We start from the raw sequence: 20872 nt of genomic DNA, 5'->3' as shown, positions 1-20872 counted from the left end.
CTATTACACCACCCTTTGTGGCTCTTCCGAGGAGATGTTGTGACACAATCGGTGTTCAGAGCACAACAACAAAGCCAGTCAGGTGCTAGAGAGGTGTAAGATTTCCAAGAGCCAGATATGTATAGTCCAGCTAAGGGATGATCAAGCAGGGAATAGCAGTCTTTAATTATATGAAGGATGAACAGGGACATTAGCCACATCGCTAGGGAGAGTTGGAAGTGGACAGAACAAGGCACTGGAAAAATATAGTTTAGAGAACTGTGTATTGTAAGGAGAGGGATAGACCAAGACCTAGAGGTTCCTTTTCTGCTTGAAGTTGCGGTGGCCTCTTGGCTGACCGTAAGGTTTTTCCTCAAGTATTAGCACACACAAAAAAATCCATATCATGCAGTGGAGCTACTGGGCACACAAGAAGCTGAAGGAGAACAACCCTTGATTAGCCCAAGATGGACAACAGACATTGTACATTTCCCTGCCATTTATATTACGGCCAAAAATCGTAGGAAGACACTGCATAATTCTAGTGTGGTAACTTTAGAGTTCCTCTTTAATCCAATATCATGGGTATTGATCTTCAGGGGTGGAAAAAAGCCTGTGTTGTTTTGTACACTAAGACTGGGAGGTAGACCCTGTACTGAGATACAGGCCATCACAAGAGAGGCCGTACAAGAACGGCTGGGACCAAAATCAGTCAGTCTAGAACAGCTATTACTCCAGCATGTATTTACGCTTCGGTGACCTTCTTGGGTTAAGGATTCACTTGCTATTTGAAGGTAGATAAAAGTCAGACAGGAATACAATGCTGCCCAGTGTTATTGATGCCTCTCATACCACGGTTGCCAATATGCTGAGGCATGACAGTGGTCATTAGAGCCAGATTTCCTCACTGACTTCAGCGAGGAGTTCTGCCCCACGAGGCATGGCCCAACAGGATGACATTCAAGGTAGGACAGCAGCTGCAAGACTGAACGTCCTTGTTTTGCAAAAGGGTTGTGTTGGGCAGAGGGGGGAGGCAGCAGCAGCTAAAAAGTGAAGGGGAGGAGCATCTCTGCAGAATGTTTCCTTCCCTGCTACTCTACGATAACCCCAACCACGATCAAATGTATATCTCACACACTCACACTACCCCCCCAGAGCAAGAGAAGCAGCTGTAAATGCCACTGTTTTACCTCTGCTTGGGTAGCTGACCATATTTCTGAGGACAGCCATGCACACATGGATCTACAGACAGCTACCACAAACAAACAAGCTACCACAAACACACACCTGCAGTCAGAGTAGTTTGCAGGGACCAAAGCTGTGGGAGTCACGACAGAGAGACCAATTCTAAAGATAGGAACCCTTCTCTGAGGAGCATCTTGTGCCCCATCTCCCCACGCTTCCCTCTAGGAATCCCACCACCCTGGTGGAAGATTACTCTTATGCAGAGACCTACACACAAGACACACACCAACGGTCCAGTCCCACTTTGAGGGGAAAAGTAGGATTTTGTATAGACTTGGTGCTAGACCGCTGTGAATGTTGTGTCATGCCTTGGGAAACAAGGGAGGTGCTCAAACCTCCAGGACCGTTTAGAGAATCAGCTGAAAGCTGCTTCTTGGAAGGGGCCAGGCAAGACAGTTACTCTTAGAAGCACACCAGTTAACATGGAACAAACTGGACTAGCTAGTGGTTGGCTACAACAAATTGTGATGGCCAAGGGAGTTGCATTCAGCACTAGCTCAACACTACAGCTGACCTGTGTCTGCAGCAGGGTTGTAGAAAGTCCAGATCAACTGCCAAATCTAGCCTGTAGTATCCCTCCCTCTGTAGAGTTGAGCTGCAGGTCTGTATTGCTTGTGAACTCCAGAGAGTTTGGGTTTGTCCCACAAGGAAGAGAAATAGGAGCAAGTATTCTGGCAGAGTAAATTTGGATAATACATGCAAATATTCAAATTAGACACAGCCCTTGGGCTACAGGCCATTTGCTAGTCCAGCCCAAGGGGATGCATCTGGGTTTGTGCAATCTTCCCCCCGGGGTTTTACTTCAAAGGAATCCTAAAGAGCATTCCCCTGGCCAAACTTCACCCTTCCTTGACCTTTCAGCACATTGCTGCAAGAGGCCACATAGCCTGTGTCCGTAATACCAAGAACCTGGTCAGGTAGAGTTTTTATTTTATTTTTCAGGGTAACTGTCTCCATGCTAAGGAGAAGTTTTGATTTAGGCAAATACAGATTTCCCCCCCACCCCTTAACAGAAGCGCTGTGCAGATAGATCCCCATGGTGAAGAAAGTAGCATTCACTTGTCACAGTGTCCCCCATGCGATACATGGGTCCATCTTCTCCGGCCTGCAAGCATTTTCTTCAATGATAGACAAAGTGAGCATGACAAGAGGACCGGTTCCCTTCCCCTCCCCAAATCAGGGATTTCGTCTGCATGCATCCCAGGAGAGGGGAAGAAAAAAAATTAACTGCCGAGTTCAGATTTAATAATTTTATTAAGATAATGTTGAAATAAAAAGGAAACGGTACAGAGTTCAAGCATAGAAGTTTCTAGTTATCAGGGAATAAGGTACAGATTATCAAGGGGTGTGAAATTTGGTTAGGAACTGGTGGCATAAGGAATACATAATCTGCAATCTCCCTGATTGGGGGTAAAAGTTTAACCAGTCAAAGATATGGGGCTATGTTGAGGTGTGGAATATAATGAGTGGATACGATGATGGGGATGGATCTACCCTCATTTGGTGGGATTTAATGTTCATTGAGTTTATGGTTCCAGTTCATACGGTCCAATGGAAAAAAGTCTCAGTCCCTTTCCCATAGTGGATGCACGATGTTGTACCGGCTCACACCTCCTGGTAGTGTCGGTGGCCGGTGATGTGTTCGATGTAGATGTCCCTGGACCATTGGATGGTGTCTGAGACGATGAGACGCCGCATGAGCCGTGTGTAGCGTCGACTGATCCCACAGGTCTGCAGCACATGCTCGTTGCAGGGGTCCCAAGCGCCCAGGGCTCCGATGATCAGGGCATCCATCTGCACCTCTTAGCCCTTCGCTCTCAGGGTGTTGGCCGGGGGGGGCGTATTTTTCCAGTTTACGAGCTCGGGATTTGCGGAAGGCCGGGGTCCTGTTCTCGAAGGAGACCGTGATGTCGATGAGGATGATCTTTTTCTGGGCCTTGTCGGTGACGACCATGTCAGGTCGCAACGGGCTGTCAGTACCGGGGATGGTGCAGTTCACAGCGACCTCCCCCAGGCGCGGTGCGATGGCTTTCACCAGGCGGTTCTGGATGGCGTTGTGACGCAGCTGCCAGGCTCTGGAGCGGGGCTTGCAGCTGCACAGGACGTGGGGCGGGTCTCGGAGTAGCCGCACTTCCTGCAACGCTTGTCTCGGTTCCCGTGGCGGACGGCTCCGTTGAGCGGGATGCAGTTGAGCCGGGCACGGTGGATGAACCGCCAGTCGGTGAAGTGGGTGAAGCCGCCCCCGGCGAGGAAGTGGTTGCTGGCGTCCCATTTGCTGGTCAGTTCGAAGGCTTTACCCTGGTCTGGTTTACGCTTCAGGGTTTCCATGTACAGCGAGTGGATGGCCGCCTTCAGGGTCCTCTCCAGCAGGCCCCTGGCGCTCAGGGTGATGGTGTTTCCCTCAGACCTGATCTGCGGCACCAGGACTCCCAGCTCCTGGCGCTCCTCGCACCATTCCCAGCAGCAGCCGATGCGCTTCCCCAGGCGGCGCGTGGCATTGTGAGCGCGGGACCAGAGTGAAGCGATGTCGCGCCAGTCTCGTCCGAATTCGTCATCCAGGGAACCGCTCAGGAAGCTAGTGGTGTCTTTGCCGATCCGCTTCTTTGCTACATCATGGAGGGCGTTCGCTGCGATGTTCCTTACCATGGCGTCGGGACACGTCAGCAGGCGGAAGGCGTGGGTGATCACCGCCGTGTCACACAGGTCACCCATGCGGGGGACATTGGCACCACCATGCCTGTGGGCGATATAGACCAGCTCGTTGCTGGCTGTCTGGGGAAGGAACAGCCACTTCTTCACCAGCTGCCGGACTTGTAAACAGGAGTCTTGTGTGTTTAAGCCTCAGGCACTTTCCCCTACTTAGGCAACACACTTATTTATAGCACCATGCAGGTTATCAGCACGCTGGCTGCTCCAGGAGGAAGAAAAAAAAAAGGAGTCACCTTGAACAGCTGGAACAAAATCCAGCTTGCGAATGTTTACCACCAAGCCTGTTTCTTTACACATGCGGCAAGGTGGGGAGTGGAAAGTGAACCAGTGCATCCCACTTAGATTTGTTTTGGTGGTTTGGAGGGGGAGGGGGAAAGAAGAAGAAACGAGAGAAAAGTACAACCAACGTGTGCTCATCATTTAAAAAAAAAACTGCCAGAAGCAACTAGTTTCTTAGCAACAGGCATCAAGCGCTGTTCCTCCTGGGACAGGAGTCTCGAAACTGACCTCCAGCAGCTTTGCTGTACGAGCTCATTTTTAGCCCCCTTCTGTCACTGCACTGGCATGGGAGCATCTCTTCACAAAGATTCCCCAACCCCGACATAAAAGGGTTTCTTGAACTCAGAGACTGGGTTAGTTCCAAATCCTGCTGCTTCCATCAAGTCTTGGAGTGGGGAAGTTACTTTCCCCTGATAACTCTCGTTATCTCCCTTCATCTGACACACATGCACAGTGGGCATGTCCATGTAATTACAGAGCCATGTGATCAGCTGCACCTTTGATTTACTCTTCTGCCTAATGATCCTGGCTCCTGGAGGCTTATTCCAACACTTCAGATCCTCAAGTAGGTTCATGGGCTTTGGGGATCAACCTGCTGCACAGATGTTTCCTTTACTCTCCTCCCCCACAAAGTTACCCCAGACTGGAGTCTAGGAATGACAGTATTCCTAGACCTGGGCTTGCAAAGGAAATGGGGGGGGGGGAAGAGACACGGAAGAGGCAGAGAATCTGTAGGGCCACTTACAGTAGCCCGACACATTGCCAGCCTTTCCCCAGTGGGTCATTCTTCTCCTTCTCCCAAAATGTGTACAGGGGTAGGAGTGAAGAATCCCACCCCTGGAACATAAATAGGGTTGTCAACTTTCGGTTTGCGGAAAACCGAAACCCTTGCCCCACCCCTTTTCCAAGGCCATGCACCCCTCCCCTCGCTCCTTCCATTCCCCCCCATTGCTTGCTCTCCCTCACCTTCACTCACTTGCTCATTTTCACCAGGTTGGGGCAGGGGGTTGGGGTGCGAGAGGGGGTGAGTCAGTTCAGCCGGAGCACATTTAAATATTAAGCCAGTGTGTACCGATATGGCGCTTATCGCTGTCGTCAGAGAGCCGCACAACCTCTCCCCCTCCCCCAGTGCTCCTGTGAGCATAGGCAATGCTATTACTTCCTGGTTTTAGGGGGATCAGAGGCACAGGGAGGCTAGGAGTACGTCTCTACTGCACAACATCTGCAGCAGTAGTCGTCTCAGAACCCAGACCAACCAATTCAGGCTCCTGCTACGGGGCAAACGACAGTCCTGTAGATGTTCCCGCTCAGCTCTGGAACCCAGCGGGGCAGGCATGCCTACACCGCTATTTCATCACCCCATAGCATGAGCTCATGGTCTGAGACCCAGATTCACTGCCACAGGTTGCCCCTTTTTTTAAAGGCACAGTACAGACATGCCCTACGTGACTTTCCCACGGTCACACAGGAAGTATGTGGCAGAGCTGGGTACTGAACCCTGGTCTCTAGAGTCTCGGGCCGGCACCCTAGCCACTGAGCCAGGCTTCCTCTCATTTTGATTTACCAATGGCTCATTCTGATTTAGCCTAAATCTGATCCTAAACCGACTTTAGCTAGACCAAAATAGGTTGCTAAACCTAAAATTAAAAGAAGTGTCCACACCACATTTTGCACTGGTTTAAATTCATACCTTAAGTTATTCTGGTGCACATTTCACATTTAGACAAGCTCTAATGACGCTTTAGGTCCTGGCAAACACTCCCCACAAGGTGTTTTAATGCCTGTCAAGTCTACAGCCTAATAAGCTGCCCCTTCAAACATGTTATCCATGTATTGTTCTTCCCCTGTAAGCACAAAGCAAAACATCCCATCCCTGTCTGGCTGCCAGGGCGAGCCAGCAATTCACTGAATGAGAGAGATCAGCAATAAGCAGTCTGAGAGGCCAAGATACCCAGTGCTCAGACATTCTGGGAGCACAGAGTCCTTTAAATCTGGCCAATACCAATGGCCATGTAAGCCAGCTCTGGAGAGCTGTGGGAGGAAAACAATCAATCCTTTCCCCTCAGCATCAGCCATTGTGCGTACCACAAACATCAGTTCAAAGGAGTGCGACCCCATATGGCACTGAGACTCCTGTGTAAAACTCCTGGGACCAATCACCCATCACCACAAAGGGCTTTAGTCACTGAACAAGCCTGCTGCCTTTCCAGACTCATTTTAAGAAAGGGCTTCAATAAGGAAAGGAAATTTACACTTCGTGGGGTTATTTTTATATCCAGCTAAACAACAGTTTATGTTGGCCCTGATCCCCAATGCTCTGCACTTGTGTAAGTGAGGACACAGGTTGCAGGGCGTAGGACAGTCATCATCCTCCACTTTTGTTTTTGGACAGCACCATGTAGTGCCTTTCTGGGATTTAAATAGCAACTACTAAGTCCAGGAAATTGTATGTGTACACACACCCCCCTCCTTCATTTATGTTCATTTTTGCATGGCCTCCTTTTCCAACAGACCAACTTGTACCTACTCTGCTCAGAAGCTTACATGCACCTGAAATGCTGGTTATCAGAGGTGCAGAGCAGAGATGACAGTCCATTAAACCCCTCTTACGAAGAGGTTAGACCTTGTGAGACCTCAGATTCTCATTCATGCCTCCTGTTTCAGCACCTTCATGAAATGAACGGTCTCAGTCCACCTCCTGGAAAAAGAGGGCCTGCTCTGGAACTTCGGCCCTGTCTATGCTAGGAGCACTTTACTGGTACACTAGACCAGCAAAGTATTGGATTGCTAGTGTGAATGCAGCTAAAGCAGCAAAGCTGCACTTTTACCGGTATGGTTTATTTATCCTATCCACACCCCCACCAGCAAATCCAAGCTCTACTGGTAATCGCACCTAGCTGAACTGCTTCTACACCAGGGGCATCTGTCAGGGAGGGAATCACACCTCCTCGCACCTCTGATGGACAAAGCTGTGCCAGCAGAAGCCTATAGCACAGAGCCAGCCTTAAAGAAGATATGGAGCTGAACTTCCCTCTTCAGGCTCTAGACCCTGCTTGCTAATGGGAACCACCTCAGCACTTGAGTCACCGGGGCAGGGAATGTTGGGAACAAGGACATAGTTGCCAAAATGGGCACCCGTTGTTGGTGAAAGGTTGAGACAATGTATTTGTTCACCTACACAATTTATGCGTATGAATCAATGTGGACATAACAAAATGCTTGTTGTTATGGATATCAGAGAAGCCCAAGGTTTTATTTTGAGCCGAGAGTCAATTGCCACTTTCAGACAGTTTGTAATCTACAGCTAATTTATGCCCCCTCGCCCCCAAAGAGAAATCCTTTACTGCACTGGGATACTTACAGTATCCCTCCTCTGCAGCTATCCAGCTTTCTAAAAGACAGATACCTCCACAGGCTTTATATTATAGGGCTTCAATCAGGCCCTACAATTCAACTCTCATATACACTCACACACACACAGTGGTTGCATGCAGATATCCAAGAGCCGTATTTGGTACCACACAAGGTTGTATCGATCCAAGAACTAGTGACAAATATCCCCCATACCATTAGAGTAAAACCCGTCAATTCTGGTGGCAGGCCTTTACACTGCAAGTTTTAAAGACACACCCCAGCAAAAGTCAAATCACATCAGACACTGGAGCGTCATCTATTTTTAGTTGGGCATCAAAGTAAATTCAGGATTTTGTCTGCCTTGAAGAGCATCTCTGTGATCAGACATCAGTTCATCTGCTTTCAGACCCCAGAAACAAATAGGAAATAAGGGAAGCGCAAGCACAGATGCACAATTATACACACACACAAATCTGCTGACTGGAGGCAGTTAAATCCTTTGTACATTTCTTCTCTAAGCACTTTTCACTTCCACACAAAAGTTAAAGCCACACGAAAGAGATGATTATCTTTTCACAGCAATCCTATAACAGGGCAAGAGGTCATGGAATGGCCTGACAGACAGATTTGCATTAAAAAAAAAAGAGATTAAGACTGAAAACAGTGGGGGATTGAGTCTCCCCCGTTCTCAGTGAGCGCACAGCAACTTTTGAGTATCTTGCCCTCCAAGTTTAATAAATAATAATTAAATGAAAGACTTAAATACCAGCGTCTAACACAAAGAGCCCAGTTGCCACTTTTCTTCCCAGCCATCGTCGGATCACTTTTCTGGTCTCTGTTTCTTCAGCCTCGGCCGCCTTCTTTCGGTCACTGATCAGATCCATTCTGCACTGCCCCCTTTACTATAGCCCTCTTCCACATCCTCTACTCTCCTTTTTCTCCCCACCTGCTCTCCTACAACGCTCCCAAAAATCACACCAGTTCTCATGGAACATATGAGAGCCAGCATCACTTTCTACCAAGAAATGGTTGATCCCCCTACAACTGCCTGCAAAATACTTTAGATGTCTCTGCCAGAGAAGTTACACTACAATACACCAACTACATTTGGATTCTTCCCCTCCACCCACTTCCAAAATCTTCCCCACCACCATGGAAAAGTAAACATGAACAAACAGACTGAACCCCAGAACAGAACATCCCCTAGATCAGGGGGACCTCAGGATCCCGATATGAACTTAGCCTCCCTCTCCATTAAAGGATATGAATTTCCAAGTGGTAGCCAACCATAAGAAGAGTTACTCCTTCAAGCTAGGGAGCCACTAAATCCTCTCTCCTGCTTAGCAACAGACTTTTATGCTGCAAAGACTATAAGGTACAGTACTGCCCACTCTTATTTGCTTATTCTCCTGTTTATCCCCTGCAGCGGTCATGCCCCAGTACCACATTTGGCAGCATATCAGATGCTGGCCACTAGCCCTGAGACACTCAGGTCTACATTACACTTGCCCAATGATGCACTAAACACCACAGATGGCTCCTGTTCTCATGTTTCCATCAGCAAAGAGGAATTTAACAGCAAAGCTTTGCCCACAGGTGCGGCTGAGGGAGGGGAGGGAGGAAGGAGTGCACTACAGACCAAGACATACGGCGCAATCTTGAGAATAATTATTTACACAGCATTTCTGATCCACCAGTGAACTAGCCAGAGGGGCAGAAATCCCTTTTTGCACCACATCTCAGCAGACAGACTGCCACAGAGCTAGGGTGCTCTCATCCCACACATGGCTGAAGTGGATTTTTAAACTGGGAAGTAGCAAACAGTCAGCCTGGTAGACTGACACAGAATTACACTGTTCATTGCATTGATGTACAGGAATATGCTGTGGTGAGTGTTAAGCCAGCAAAGCAATGCCAGGGTCATTTGAATAGCTAGCTGGGTTTTGAATGCATGGGGAGAGGGGTCTAGGGTGGAGGAGGGGCATCGGTGCTTGGGTACTTCCCCTGAACAGGACACTTGCACACTTCTACACAGTAAACATCTTTGCTGTGTCCCTGACCTGCATTTTGCAAAAAGGACCCACTGCTTGACGGTCACATCCAGAACGATTTTATAGAGGTGCTATTTGGGGTGACCCACAAGCTTTGTCGTCATCTGTACATATTCCAAATCCACTCTTACTGGTGTTACTGACCACTTGCATCAGTGGGGCCCTGTCTTCGACAGCACGCTGCTTCAGGTGCCATCTTTTCAAGATCATTTTACCATGTTCAGCAGAGTCAGCCAGGACCTGCTCCCTAATGTGGATTCAGGTTAGTATCTTTCACTTCCATTTAGCTGGCCCAGGTGGACCTTCAGCTCACTCCTGTGGGGATCTGGGCCACATAAATGAGAGATAGAGATAACCAGCTGTTATTTAGCCACAAGTTTTTCCCCTAGCATGGGTGCAGGTTAAGTTAGCTAAGCCCACCATCCTTTCCTAATCTAGACAAGCCCATAGACAAGCCAGGGGAAGAAAGATGGTCTTGGTGTTCTAGCACTGAATGACAGTTTCAATTCTCAGTTCTAAAAAAATCAACTCTCTCTGTGACCTGGATTTCTGTGCCTCAGTTTTGCGATCTATAAAATGGGGCTATAATACCTATAAGAAGGATAAATACCCAGTGGGTGATCAGATAGCCCCATCGCTGCCGGTATTTAGAACCTGGATAAAGAGTTAACATGTATACACACACATTTTAGGCCTGATGTATTTGAGACTTTTATACCTTAACATTTCACTTAGTAGAGCCATGACTCTAGTAATCTGGACAGCTAAATAAGTGCGTGTGGAACACAGAGAGGAATTTTCAGAGCTGCTTTTAGAAACACCTTTAGTTTCTTCATCCTTGAGTGTCTCTGGTGGCGATGTGGGAGTCAGGACTGTTCTTTTAACGATATTTTCCAGGAGGAGCTCAGTTTGATAATGGAAAATAGAACTGAAACAATCTGCTTTGCCATTGGAAATCAGAACGTTTCAAAGTTGTTGAAAGGTTAAAAAAAAAGCACTTCTACAACTGAAGCAAGTGGTCAAATAAATTTAAAAAAATTGAACACACTGTTGTAGCGTTTTCCTTACAACTCTGAAGCCATCTTCCCCTGTGCTAAAGCAGAGTCTTCCAATTTGACTCCGTCTCCAGTGGTCAAGATGGCAGCTTCCTGTTCTTTAGCAGGTCAGAGTTAGTATTTAAGACTTCATTGCGGGATATTCCTGCCCACATGCTCAGGGTCTAGCTGATGGCCATATTTGGCGTCAGGAAGGAATTTTCCCCCGGGGCAGACTGGCAGAGGTCCTGGGGGTTTTTCGCCTTCCTCTGCAGTGTGGGGCACAGGTCACTTGTTGGAGGATTCTCTGCACCTTAAGTCTTTAAACCATGAGCTGAGGACTTCAATAGCTCAGACATAGGTTAGGGGTTTGTTATAGGAGTGAGTGGGTGGATGAAATTCTGTGGCCTGCATTGTGCAGGAGGTCAGACGATGATCATAATGGTCCCTTCTGAGCTTAAAGTCTATGATTCCTTCAGGGAGACCTCTGACTAAACACAGATATCTCTAGTTATGGAGTTGGCACCGAAAGGTGTGCAGATCAGAGAAATGTGGTTTGATCTTAAAGGTGCAGGTGTGTTGGTATCCGAGTCCTTCTTTCAAAGGACATGCTTGAGGTTTCTAATGTGTTGGGCAAGGCAGAATGACCAAGATACTCCTGTGCTGGCCCATTGTGGCATCAGACAGCATCTGAGAGCCAGACTATATGAGCCACAACATGAAGTAGGCTCAGGTTGGTGTATTTTTTTGGGCAAAGATGGTGGGATCTCAGCCTTGACTAGAGCTCCTAGACACCACCACCACAACTAACTGGATTCCCCACTGGCAGCAGCCCATTGAGAAGTCCCCTTCCTACAGTGGGCATACAGCAACCTCATTGCTGTTAGCCAGAGAGAGCAAACAGAAGAGGCTGTAAACCTCAGGGTGCAAACTACAACCCCCCAACTCAGCTGCTTAGACTTGTTGAGACACTAGTCTCCCACAAGCACAATAAATAAGACATTAGCCAAGTCAATAGGGAGGATGTACAGGAATGAATCAGACAGCCTGCGTTTGCCCGGCAGCTGCCACTGGCCCTTCATGCAGACTTCACATTTGGACACATTCAGACTCCAGCCAGGGGACGGGATCACACCAAATCCTGGAGTCTAAAAATATGCAGACTCCCGCCCTGGAGAGCAGAGCCAGACGTGCGGATCTGCAAGGGCTCATGCAAGCTGTCAGAGGGAAACTGGGCCACGGACAGCCTCCCTCGGCATTGCCACAGCCAGAGGGGACATAACGCTGCTCCGTGAGCCGCTGAGTCAACCAGGACACCTCTGCCTAGAGCAGATGATCATGCCTAAGGCCAGCCCTGCATGCAATTAAAAATAAAACTTCGTCAGCTACCACTTCCCAACAAGTTTTACAGAAACCCTGCTCAGGTCCCATTACAGCCCATGGCTCACTGGTGCACTACCAAACCCACTATGCAAGTACTGAAAGGACAGGGGCTGGTGGAAACATCTGCCGGTCTTTGTTGCTAAAGCTTATTTATGCAAGACTCCAAAATTTCCTAGGCTCAAGTCTGCATAGGTTGCTACAGCAGGGCGGGGGGAACTTTTCCAAAATGAAGAAAAAAAGAGATCCTACAACAGATCTCGAGCTGTCGAGGGGGTTAAAGAAAACCCTAACTGAAGGCAAAGTGAGGAAAAATGGAAGGGGGGGTGGGGGTGGAGGAAGAGAAGAGACACTCTCCAGAAAGTCTGATTGCCTATGGCTGCCCCACATGCAAACAGCAGTCAGTAGCCTGGTGTAACCATAGTTACCTCACAGCTGGCCCATAATGCATCCGGGCTAGTTGGACTAGCTCAGAATCCTGGGATACTCAGCTCGCTGCCCTATTATTGGGAGCAGGTTCTCGGGAAGAGCGAGAGAAAAGTCAGTCTATATGCTTGGGGGGGCCAGAGAGAAGCAGGAGAGAGAAATTAGGTGTCTCATGCTGAAAGTAGTAAATAGCTTTTCCTAAGGAGAATAGGTATAAACCACCACCAGCAACGAGCCTCTAACTAGTTCTGTACAATAGCTTTCAGAAGCCAGAAAAACCAAGGTCCAATGGGAGAGGTGTTTTAAATCGAGACAGGCATACTTGCTTCCACAGCAATGGTGTTTGCCAGACAAGGTCAACAGAACAAGGTCCTGGCCCAGAAGGACTAAATCTAAATACTTGGAAACAGTCCCAAGAATCCGAGACAGAGGCAATGAGAGCAGAAGACGGGGAAGGGAGAGACTCAGCCTTAGGGGAAGCAAGAAATAATAATTTGCACTTCTGTAGCACCAGGGCTATCAGAGCACTTTGGAAGCAATAATGAAGACAGGGAAGATGCTAATATCTATTTTACAAAAAAGGAGAAAACAGGTACAGACAAAAGTTGCTCACCCTAAAAGTCACACAGGAAGCCTGTGGCAGAGCAAAGATAGAACCAAGATCACCTATCCCCAACCACCCCCATGCCATGAACCATCCCTTGCTTATACAGTGAAGCCCTGTTTACGCGAAGGAAATTCTCTAAGGTAACTTTCCATCACTATCAGGTCAGTTCCATGGGTATCTGCGGTGGAGCTGAACTAGCATTAGCAATGATGGGAAGGGGTTTAAGTCTTTTTAAAAAGACCGTTTTAGAAAGTTTCCCCCCTAGCATAGGCTGGGCCTCAGAGTTTGGAAGTTTTCAGAGGAAGAGTCCAGTCTAAGTCAGGCTTCACAACTGGCAGAATTCCGGCAAACTAACAATACAGGATTTGCCGAATCTGCTACGAAGAGTTTTTCAATGGCCAGATTTGCAAACATGGTACCACAGTGCTCTCCCTCGACTACAGCCGGAGTGCCTGGCACAGACATCATACAGCCTAGCGCCTCCTAGTCCCCTGACCCTCCCATCCCCACTGTCTGAGAAAGGAGAGGGAGAACTGAGGCTAAGTTACCACCTCAGCTGGCTTGCTTGTCATTTTCATTAGTCACAGTCCAACTGGACCCAAGAGAAAAATGTAGAAATCCCACTTTCAACCGCACTCTGGAGCATGAGTGCTTCACCAAGGAGCTGCTTCTCAGATCACAGCACAACTTGTGGGGAAGCCGCGTAGACTGAAGAGTGTGAGAAATGGAAGAGTCAGAGGATCACTTGGACCCACCTCTGCTGGGCTTTGCCTCCAAGCTACTCAGGTTGTCATCTCTCTTTGCCCTCATGTTTGAGTAAGCATTGAGTCAGAGCTGTGGCAGCGTATTTTGTGAACCAAGTGGTTAGGGGTGCTTTTTTTTGGGGGGGGGGGAAGGGGTGAGGGGAAGGAGAATATTCAGCGGGAGAGAACGAACACTCTCTACAAGGTACCTGTACATGATCTCTTTCCCCACTCCCCCAACCTGGTCCTTTACAGTCAATAATTCTATGGAGAGAGAGACACCAAGACCTCTTCAAACAGCTCTCGCCGAACACCTTCCATATGAGAAACAGGGTCTTAACATAAATCAGAATCAGTTACGTTTAACACGCGGTGCTGAGAATGCAGATTTTAGGGCAAGCATCTATATGGCCCTACCTCCCCAGACACACACTACAGTGACAGCAGAGTTCAACGGTTACACTTGCTTGTGTTTCAAACATCCTCCACTATGGTTTGGCCTCTGTAAACACAGTCCTACCAAGTTAGGACCAAGCACATAACACATTCTCCAACTTAGCTAAAGACAACTTAGGCATGGCTGTGGACTTAACTCACTTCAGTCCTATTCACACAAGCTGGGACAAACTAGAAACAGGCCAGAACCCAGATATTCAACTTCACACTTCAGATCTTAAACGATAAGGAAGAGATCTAGTGGGGGGGGGAGAGAGAGAAATGGGTGGAAGGGCAGTTGATCCCACATTCGTTTACTGTAGGAACAAGTGTTGGAGACAGGGTACTGGAGTAGGTGGACCCTGGAGCAGACCACACCTGACAATTCCTACGTGCCAAACCCTGGCAATTCCCCAAACTTTATGGGGAAGTTCAGACTGCTTGTACCAAGTCCCATCTCCAGTAAAATCACAGCTGAGCTTTAGGTCAACACCACATGTCTGGTTTAGGGTTTTACACCACGGCCATCACCACAGCACCCGAGTGCCCGCTGCATGCAATCAACACGGTGGTCAGAGCCATGCCAGCAGCAAGGGAATTTGAGCAATTGTTAAGACGGGGGTCTAAGCAACAGCTCCCCAAACCAGGGGTGGGGGTGGGGGGCAACACACAGACACTGACTTTGACCAGATGGATCTCACACCTGGAACTGGTCGATGTTTCACCCATGGTTACCCCGGACAGGGAGACTGTTGCCAGAAGCCTGCTAGCACCCACCATGCGTAAACAGTCCCTTACCAAGGCTATTCTGCCCCCGCATGCACAGACCCTGAGCAGAGAAAGTTTCATTCCCGCTGCCCATGAGCCAAGGAAGAAACTCCCGCATCCCCACGCCCTCCCTGGAGCCGAGGATGGGGGAATAGGAGTCACACTCCTGCTGAAGCCCCCAGGAGGTAGAAATGAAACACAACAGACAACACAATCGAAGCCCTGCTAGCAAGGGAATGAGCGGGACGGTCCAAAAGGCTGCCCCCCCCGTCCCCCATCCTCGGCATAACGGAGCTCCGTGAAAATCAGGCTCTTGAAAGTCATAAATAATGAAACTCCCAGTAAAAAGGTGGGTGGCTGGGCGGGCGGCGGGGGGTTCAACAAGGTGATACTGAACTCAACCTCTGAAGTGCAAGGGCGGATAGACCAGGAGGAGCCAGCAGGCGCCGCGGCCGGGAATCTCCCACCCCTGGGGAGCGGGGGCCCTGCACCCGGAAATGCAATGCGCGAGGAGAGTGGAATGGCACTGCGGCGGGGAAGCTCGCAGCCCAAGGAGGGCGCTTTGGGGGGGGGGGGAAGGAGAGGGAGGAGGGGCCCTGCCGCCCGGGGATGCGGGGGGGGAGGGGCACTATGCGGGGGGGGGGGGGAGCTCGCAGCCCGAGGAGGGCACTATGCGGGGGGGGGGGGAGCTCGCAGCCCGAGGAGGGCACTATGCGGGGGGGGGGGGAGCTCGCAGCCCGAGGAGGGCACTATGCGGGGGGGGGGGGGGAGCTCGCAGCCCGAGGAGGGCACTATGCGGGGGGGGGGGGGGAGGAGCCGCCCGGGGAGGGCACTATGCGGGGGGGGGGGGGGAGGAGCCGCCCGGGGAGGGCACTATGCGGGGGGGGGGGGGGAGGAGCCGCCCGGGGAGGGCACTATGCGGGGGGGGGGGGGGGAGGAGCCGCCCGGGGAGGGCACTATGCGGGGGGGGGGGGGGAGGAGCCGCCCGGGGAGGGCACTATGCGGGGGGGGGGGGGAGGAGCCGCCCGGGGAGGGCACTATGCGGGGGGGGGGGGGGGAGGAGCCGCCCGGGGAGGGCACTATGCGGGGGGGGGGGGCACTGCGGCGGGGAAGCTCGCAGCCCGAGGAGGGCACTATGCGGGGGGGGGGGAGCTCGCAGCCCGAGGAGGGCACTATGCGGGGGGGGGGGAGGAGCCGCCCGGGGATGCGGGGGGGAGGGAGGGGCACTGCGGCGGGGAAGCTCGCAGCCCGAGGAGGGCACTATGCGGGGGGGGGGGAAAGGAGCTCGCAGCCCGGCCGTGCGGGGCTCACCGCGGTACGGCAGGCTCCCGGAGAGGCGCACGGTGACGGTGCCGGCCAGCGGCTCCCCGGGGCTGTAGACGACGCGGCTCTCGCTCAGGCGGATCTCGAACAGCTGCAGCTTCCCCATGGCCGGGCTGCGTCCCGGGCCGGCGGGCGGGCGACTCAACCTGCTGCGGCTGCTACTCTGATACCTGCTGCTAGTGACGCCCCGGCCGGGAATGTCCCTGCCTCTTAAAGGGCCAGCGCCGCCCCCGCCCCCGCCCGGGGCGGGGGGATGCCTAGGAGGTGTGTCCCGCACCCGCGCACCCCATCCCCGCAGCTAGAGGAGGAGGGACCCCGGCCTCGCGGTCTGATGCCCTGAGATCTGGATCTGGATCCAGGCAGGAAGAAAGCCTGCTTCCCAGCACGGGCCTGTTTGTGTCTCTCTCGGCCCGTCTGTCTCATGGAGATAAAACCAATCGCCTGCAGCGGCTATGGGCAAAGGAACTGTGATCCAAATGCACCATTTCCTACCCTCCACGGTAATGAAAGGGGGAAACGGGATGGGCAGGTGCCCCCGAAAGATAAGCGCCATCTGCCCTTTATTTCCTTGCGGTGCAGGCGGTCGCCCTACTAGTGGGGAGGATGATGAAGAATCCAGCCTTCCTCAGCTGGGAGGGGTGGGACGCACCTTGCACCCGAGGTGCCAGGTTGTGAGACTGCTCTGGCCTCAGAACCATCTACCTCCCTGCCCCCGTCTCCACCCCTCTTGTATGTGCTGAGCAAGTCAATGCAGTCAAAATGCCATTTATTTAGCAATTAACTGGTGTGACCTTAGTGCTGGTGAAAGGCTCCTCCTGGAGACTCAGGCCTGGGTGAGGACAGGCAGGTTGTGGACACTGGAAGAATTAATAAGCCCTGTTTATCCACAGAACGGGGATGGTATAGACAGCAGCCCTGCAAGCTTTCGCCCACACTGCTCCTTTCCTCAACTTAGGCTTTGAACAGGTTTCAGAGTAGCAGCCCTGTTAGTCTGTATCCGTAAAAAGAAAAGGAGGACTTGTGGCACCTTAGAGACTAACCAATTTATTAGAGTATAAGCTTTCGTGAGCTACAGCTCACTTCATCAGATGCATACTGTGGAAAATATAGTGGGGAGATTTTATATACACAGAGAACATGACACAATGGGTTTTACCATACACACTGTAACAAGATGCGTTTCAGAGTAACAGCCGTGTTAGTCTGTATTCGCAAAAAGAAAAGGAGGACTTGTAGCACCTTAGAGACTAACCAATTTATTTGAGCATGAGCTTTCGTGAGCTACAGCTCACTTCATCAGATGCATGCCGTGGAAACTGCAGCAGACTTTATTTGTTTATTTATTTATCTGTAACAAGAGTGATCAGGAAAGGTGAGCTATTACCAGCAGGAGAGCCAGGGGGGGCCTTTTGTAGTGATAATCAAGGTTTTAACTGCAAATTAATTCCAATTCAGCAGTCTCTCCTTGGAGGGTTTTTGAAGTTTTTTTGTTGAAAAATTGCCACTTTTAGGTCTGTAATCGAGTGACCAAAGAGACTGAAGTGTTCTCCGACTGGTTTTTGAATGTTATAATTCTTGACGTCTGATTTCTGTCCATTTATTCTTTTACATAGAGACTGTCCAGTTTGACCAATGTACATGGCAGAGGGGCATTGCTGGCACATGGTGGCATATATCACATTGGTAGATGTGCAGGTGAACGAGCCTCTGATAGTGTGGCTGATGTGATTAGGCCCTATGATGGTGTCCCCTGAATAGATATGTGGACACAGTTGGCAACAGGCTTTGTTGCAAGGATAGGTTCCTGGGTTAGTGGTTCTGTTGTGTGGTGTGTGGTTGCTGGTGAGTATTTGCTTCAGGTTGGGGGGCTGTCTGTAAGCAAGGACTGGCCTGTCTCCCAAGATCTGTGAGAGTGATGGGTCGTCCTTCAGGATAGGTTGTAGATCCTTGATGATGCATTGGAGAGGTTTTAGTTGGGGGCTGAAGGTGACGGCTAGTGGCGTTCTGTTATTTTCTTTGTTGGACCTGTCCTGTAGTAGGTAACTTCTGGGTACTCTTCTGGCTCTGTCAAAAAGTGGCAATTCTTCAACAAAAAAACTTCAAAAACAGACTCCAACAAGAGACTGCTGAATTGGAATAAATTTGCCAACTGGATACAATTAACTTAGGCTTGAATAAAGACTGGAAGTGGATGTGTCATTACACAAAGTAAAACTATTTCCCCTTGTTTATTTCCCCTCCTACTGTTCTTGTAAACTGCTGGAAATGGCCCACCTTGATTATCACTACAAAAGGTTCCCCCTCCCCGGCTCTCCTGCTGGTAATAGCTCACCTTTCCTGATTACTCTTGTTACAGTGGGTATGGTAACACCCATTGTTTCATGTTCTCTATGTATATAAAATCTCCCCACTATATTTTCCACTGTATGCATCTGATGAAGTGAGCTGTAGCTCACGAAAGCTTATGCTCTAATAAATTTGTTAATCTCTAAGGTGCCACAAGTCCTCCTTTTCTTTTTAGACTTTTAAGAGACTCCAGTTGAAATGACCCATTATTCTGTCCTGGGTTTCTCTATGATGAGACTGCCAGTAAAGAGGGGGGCAAGAACTGTTAGTTGTAATGGTAGGTCCTGTGATGAGAATGGCTATCCAGTAGAAATTGACTTGAAACCCCAATTAATTTCACCTGGACCCCTTAGCAGCCATTAGCTGGGAAAGGGAACAGCTGTTGGTTACCACCAACCTGGCTGGATTCACACTGGTGATTAAGGCCTGGGCTCTGCAAGCACTTTTCTGAAAGTCTCCTAGCGTTAGTACCAGCAAAAGTGGGAGTGCTCTGTCCCATTAATGATCCCATCCAAGGCACTTTACCAATGCTAGTAATTAAGCTTCACCACAACTCTTTGAAGTCAGTAGGCATAGAATGATAGGGTTATAAGAGAGCAAAGGTCATCTAGTGCCAAGAGACAAGATTTGTTGTGTCTAAACCATCCAAGACAGGTGGATCTCTAGCCTCCTTATGAAAACTTCCAGTGAAGGAGCATCCACAACCTCCCTAGGCGTCTGTGCCATTGTCCTACTGTTCTTACAGTTAGGAAGTTTTTCCTGAGATGTAATCTAGATCTGCTCTGCTATAGCTTGAACCCATTGCCGCTTGCCCTGCCCTCTGTGGCAAGAGAGAACAACTTTTCATCTTTTTTTATGGCAGCCTTTTGTGAAGACTGCTATTGTGTCCCCCCTTAATCTCCACTTTTCCAAACTAAAGATTACATCCCTTTCATCATCTTTGTCGCTCCCTCTGGATCCTTTCCAGTTTCTCTACATCCTTTCTATACATTGGTGACCAACCTGGACACAACAGTACTCCAGCTGAGGCCTAACCAGCGCTGAGTAGAGAGGTACAATCACTTCCCATGACTTGCATGCTATGCCTCTGTTAATGTAACCTAAAATTGCATTTGCATTTTTTGCAACAGTATTGCACTGCTGACTCATGTTGAGGTTGTGATCCACAACAACTCCCAGATTCTTCTCAGCAGTGCTGTCACCAAGTCAGTTATCCCCCATTCTGTATTTGTGTGCGTTTGTGTTTTCTTCCTTAAGTGTAGCACCTTACATTTGTCTTTATTGAATTTCATTTTGTGGTCTATGGCTTAGTTCTCCAATGTATCACCCTCTGAATTTTAGCTTTATCCTCCAAAGTATTGGCAACTCTCCCAACTTTGTGTCATCTGAAAACTTGATCCATACATTCTCTATTCCTACATTCAGGTCATTAATAAAGATGTTACCAACACCGGACCCAGAACACATCCCTATGGAATCCCACTTGAGACCTCCCTCCAATCTGATATCATTATTATCCCCTCTTTACACAAGGGAAACTGACACAGAAAAGTGAAATGACATGCCCAAGGCCAAAGTGTGAATAAGTAGCAGAGCCAGGAATAGCACATAGGCACCCTATTCGCTGGTCTATCCATTAGGTATGCTCCCTATGCTGTAGTACAACTGCAAGCTGTAAATTTTATCTCTCTTTCTGGATAATGAGTATTTTTCTTATATGGATGGTTATGAAACCTCAGAATTGACTCTTTTGCCAGGAGCTACAAGGATCCATGGTTGCAGTTTGCTTAGCAATTTACGTAACATAACTATATGGACACAATGTCTTACACTTGAATGCCAACTCACTCACCATTCCCTACTCCTCACCTCTTGGTTGATTATGTTCTGCCAATGAGGTACGTATTTGTAGACTATTTACATACCTAATTATCTGCTCATCTGCAGCTACATGTATGCACTGAAAGTACAATTCTTATATAACAGCACATAAAGAAGCATGAGGCATGAAATTCACAGCTAGAGCTGGTGAAAAAAAGTATGTTATATTAACATTTTAATTAAATAATTTTTGTTTAATTTGAATTTTTTACAAAATTTGACAAAAATGTCTAAACAAAAATTGTAGTTTAAAATAAAATGTTCTGAAATGTTTTCATGGGCGGGGAGGTGTAATCCCACTTTCTTTTACTT

The 20872-nt window shown here is 49.2% G+C and overlaps 1 protein-coding gene across 3 annotated transcripts in view; it reads right to left on the bottom strand.

Moving 5' to 3' along the window:
• The window catches only part of ARRDC1 (arrestin domain containing 1), a 68658-nt gene extending 51892 nt beyond the window's left edge, over positions 1–16766 (bottom strand). Inside the window, exon 1 of one of the 3 annotated variants that reach the window (XR_012155215.1) lies at positions 16322–16766. Coding sequence is in view for 2 of the 3 variants with exons in the window: in XM_073313932.1 (XP_073170033.1) it covers positions 16322–16439 (118 nt within the window). In the remaining variant the exon portion in view is untranslated. The remainder of the gene's footprint in view (positions 1–16321) is intronic. The other 2 variants (XM_073313932.1, XM_073313931.1) reach the window with 2 other exon arrangements.
• Positions 16767–20872: the final 4106 nt, after the last annotated feature.

This window comes from Lepidochelys kempii, chromosome 16 (assembly GCF_965140265.1).
Source record: "Lepidochelys kempii isolate rLepKem1 chromosome 16, rLepKem1.hap2, whole genome shotgun sequence".
NCBI classification, from domain to species: domain Eukaryota; kingdom Metazoa; phylum Chordata; order Testudines; family Cheloniidae; genus Lepidochelys; species Lepidochelys kempii.
This window is presented reverse-complemented; position numbering and strand designations above follow the sequence as displayed.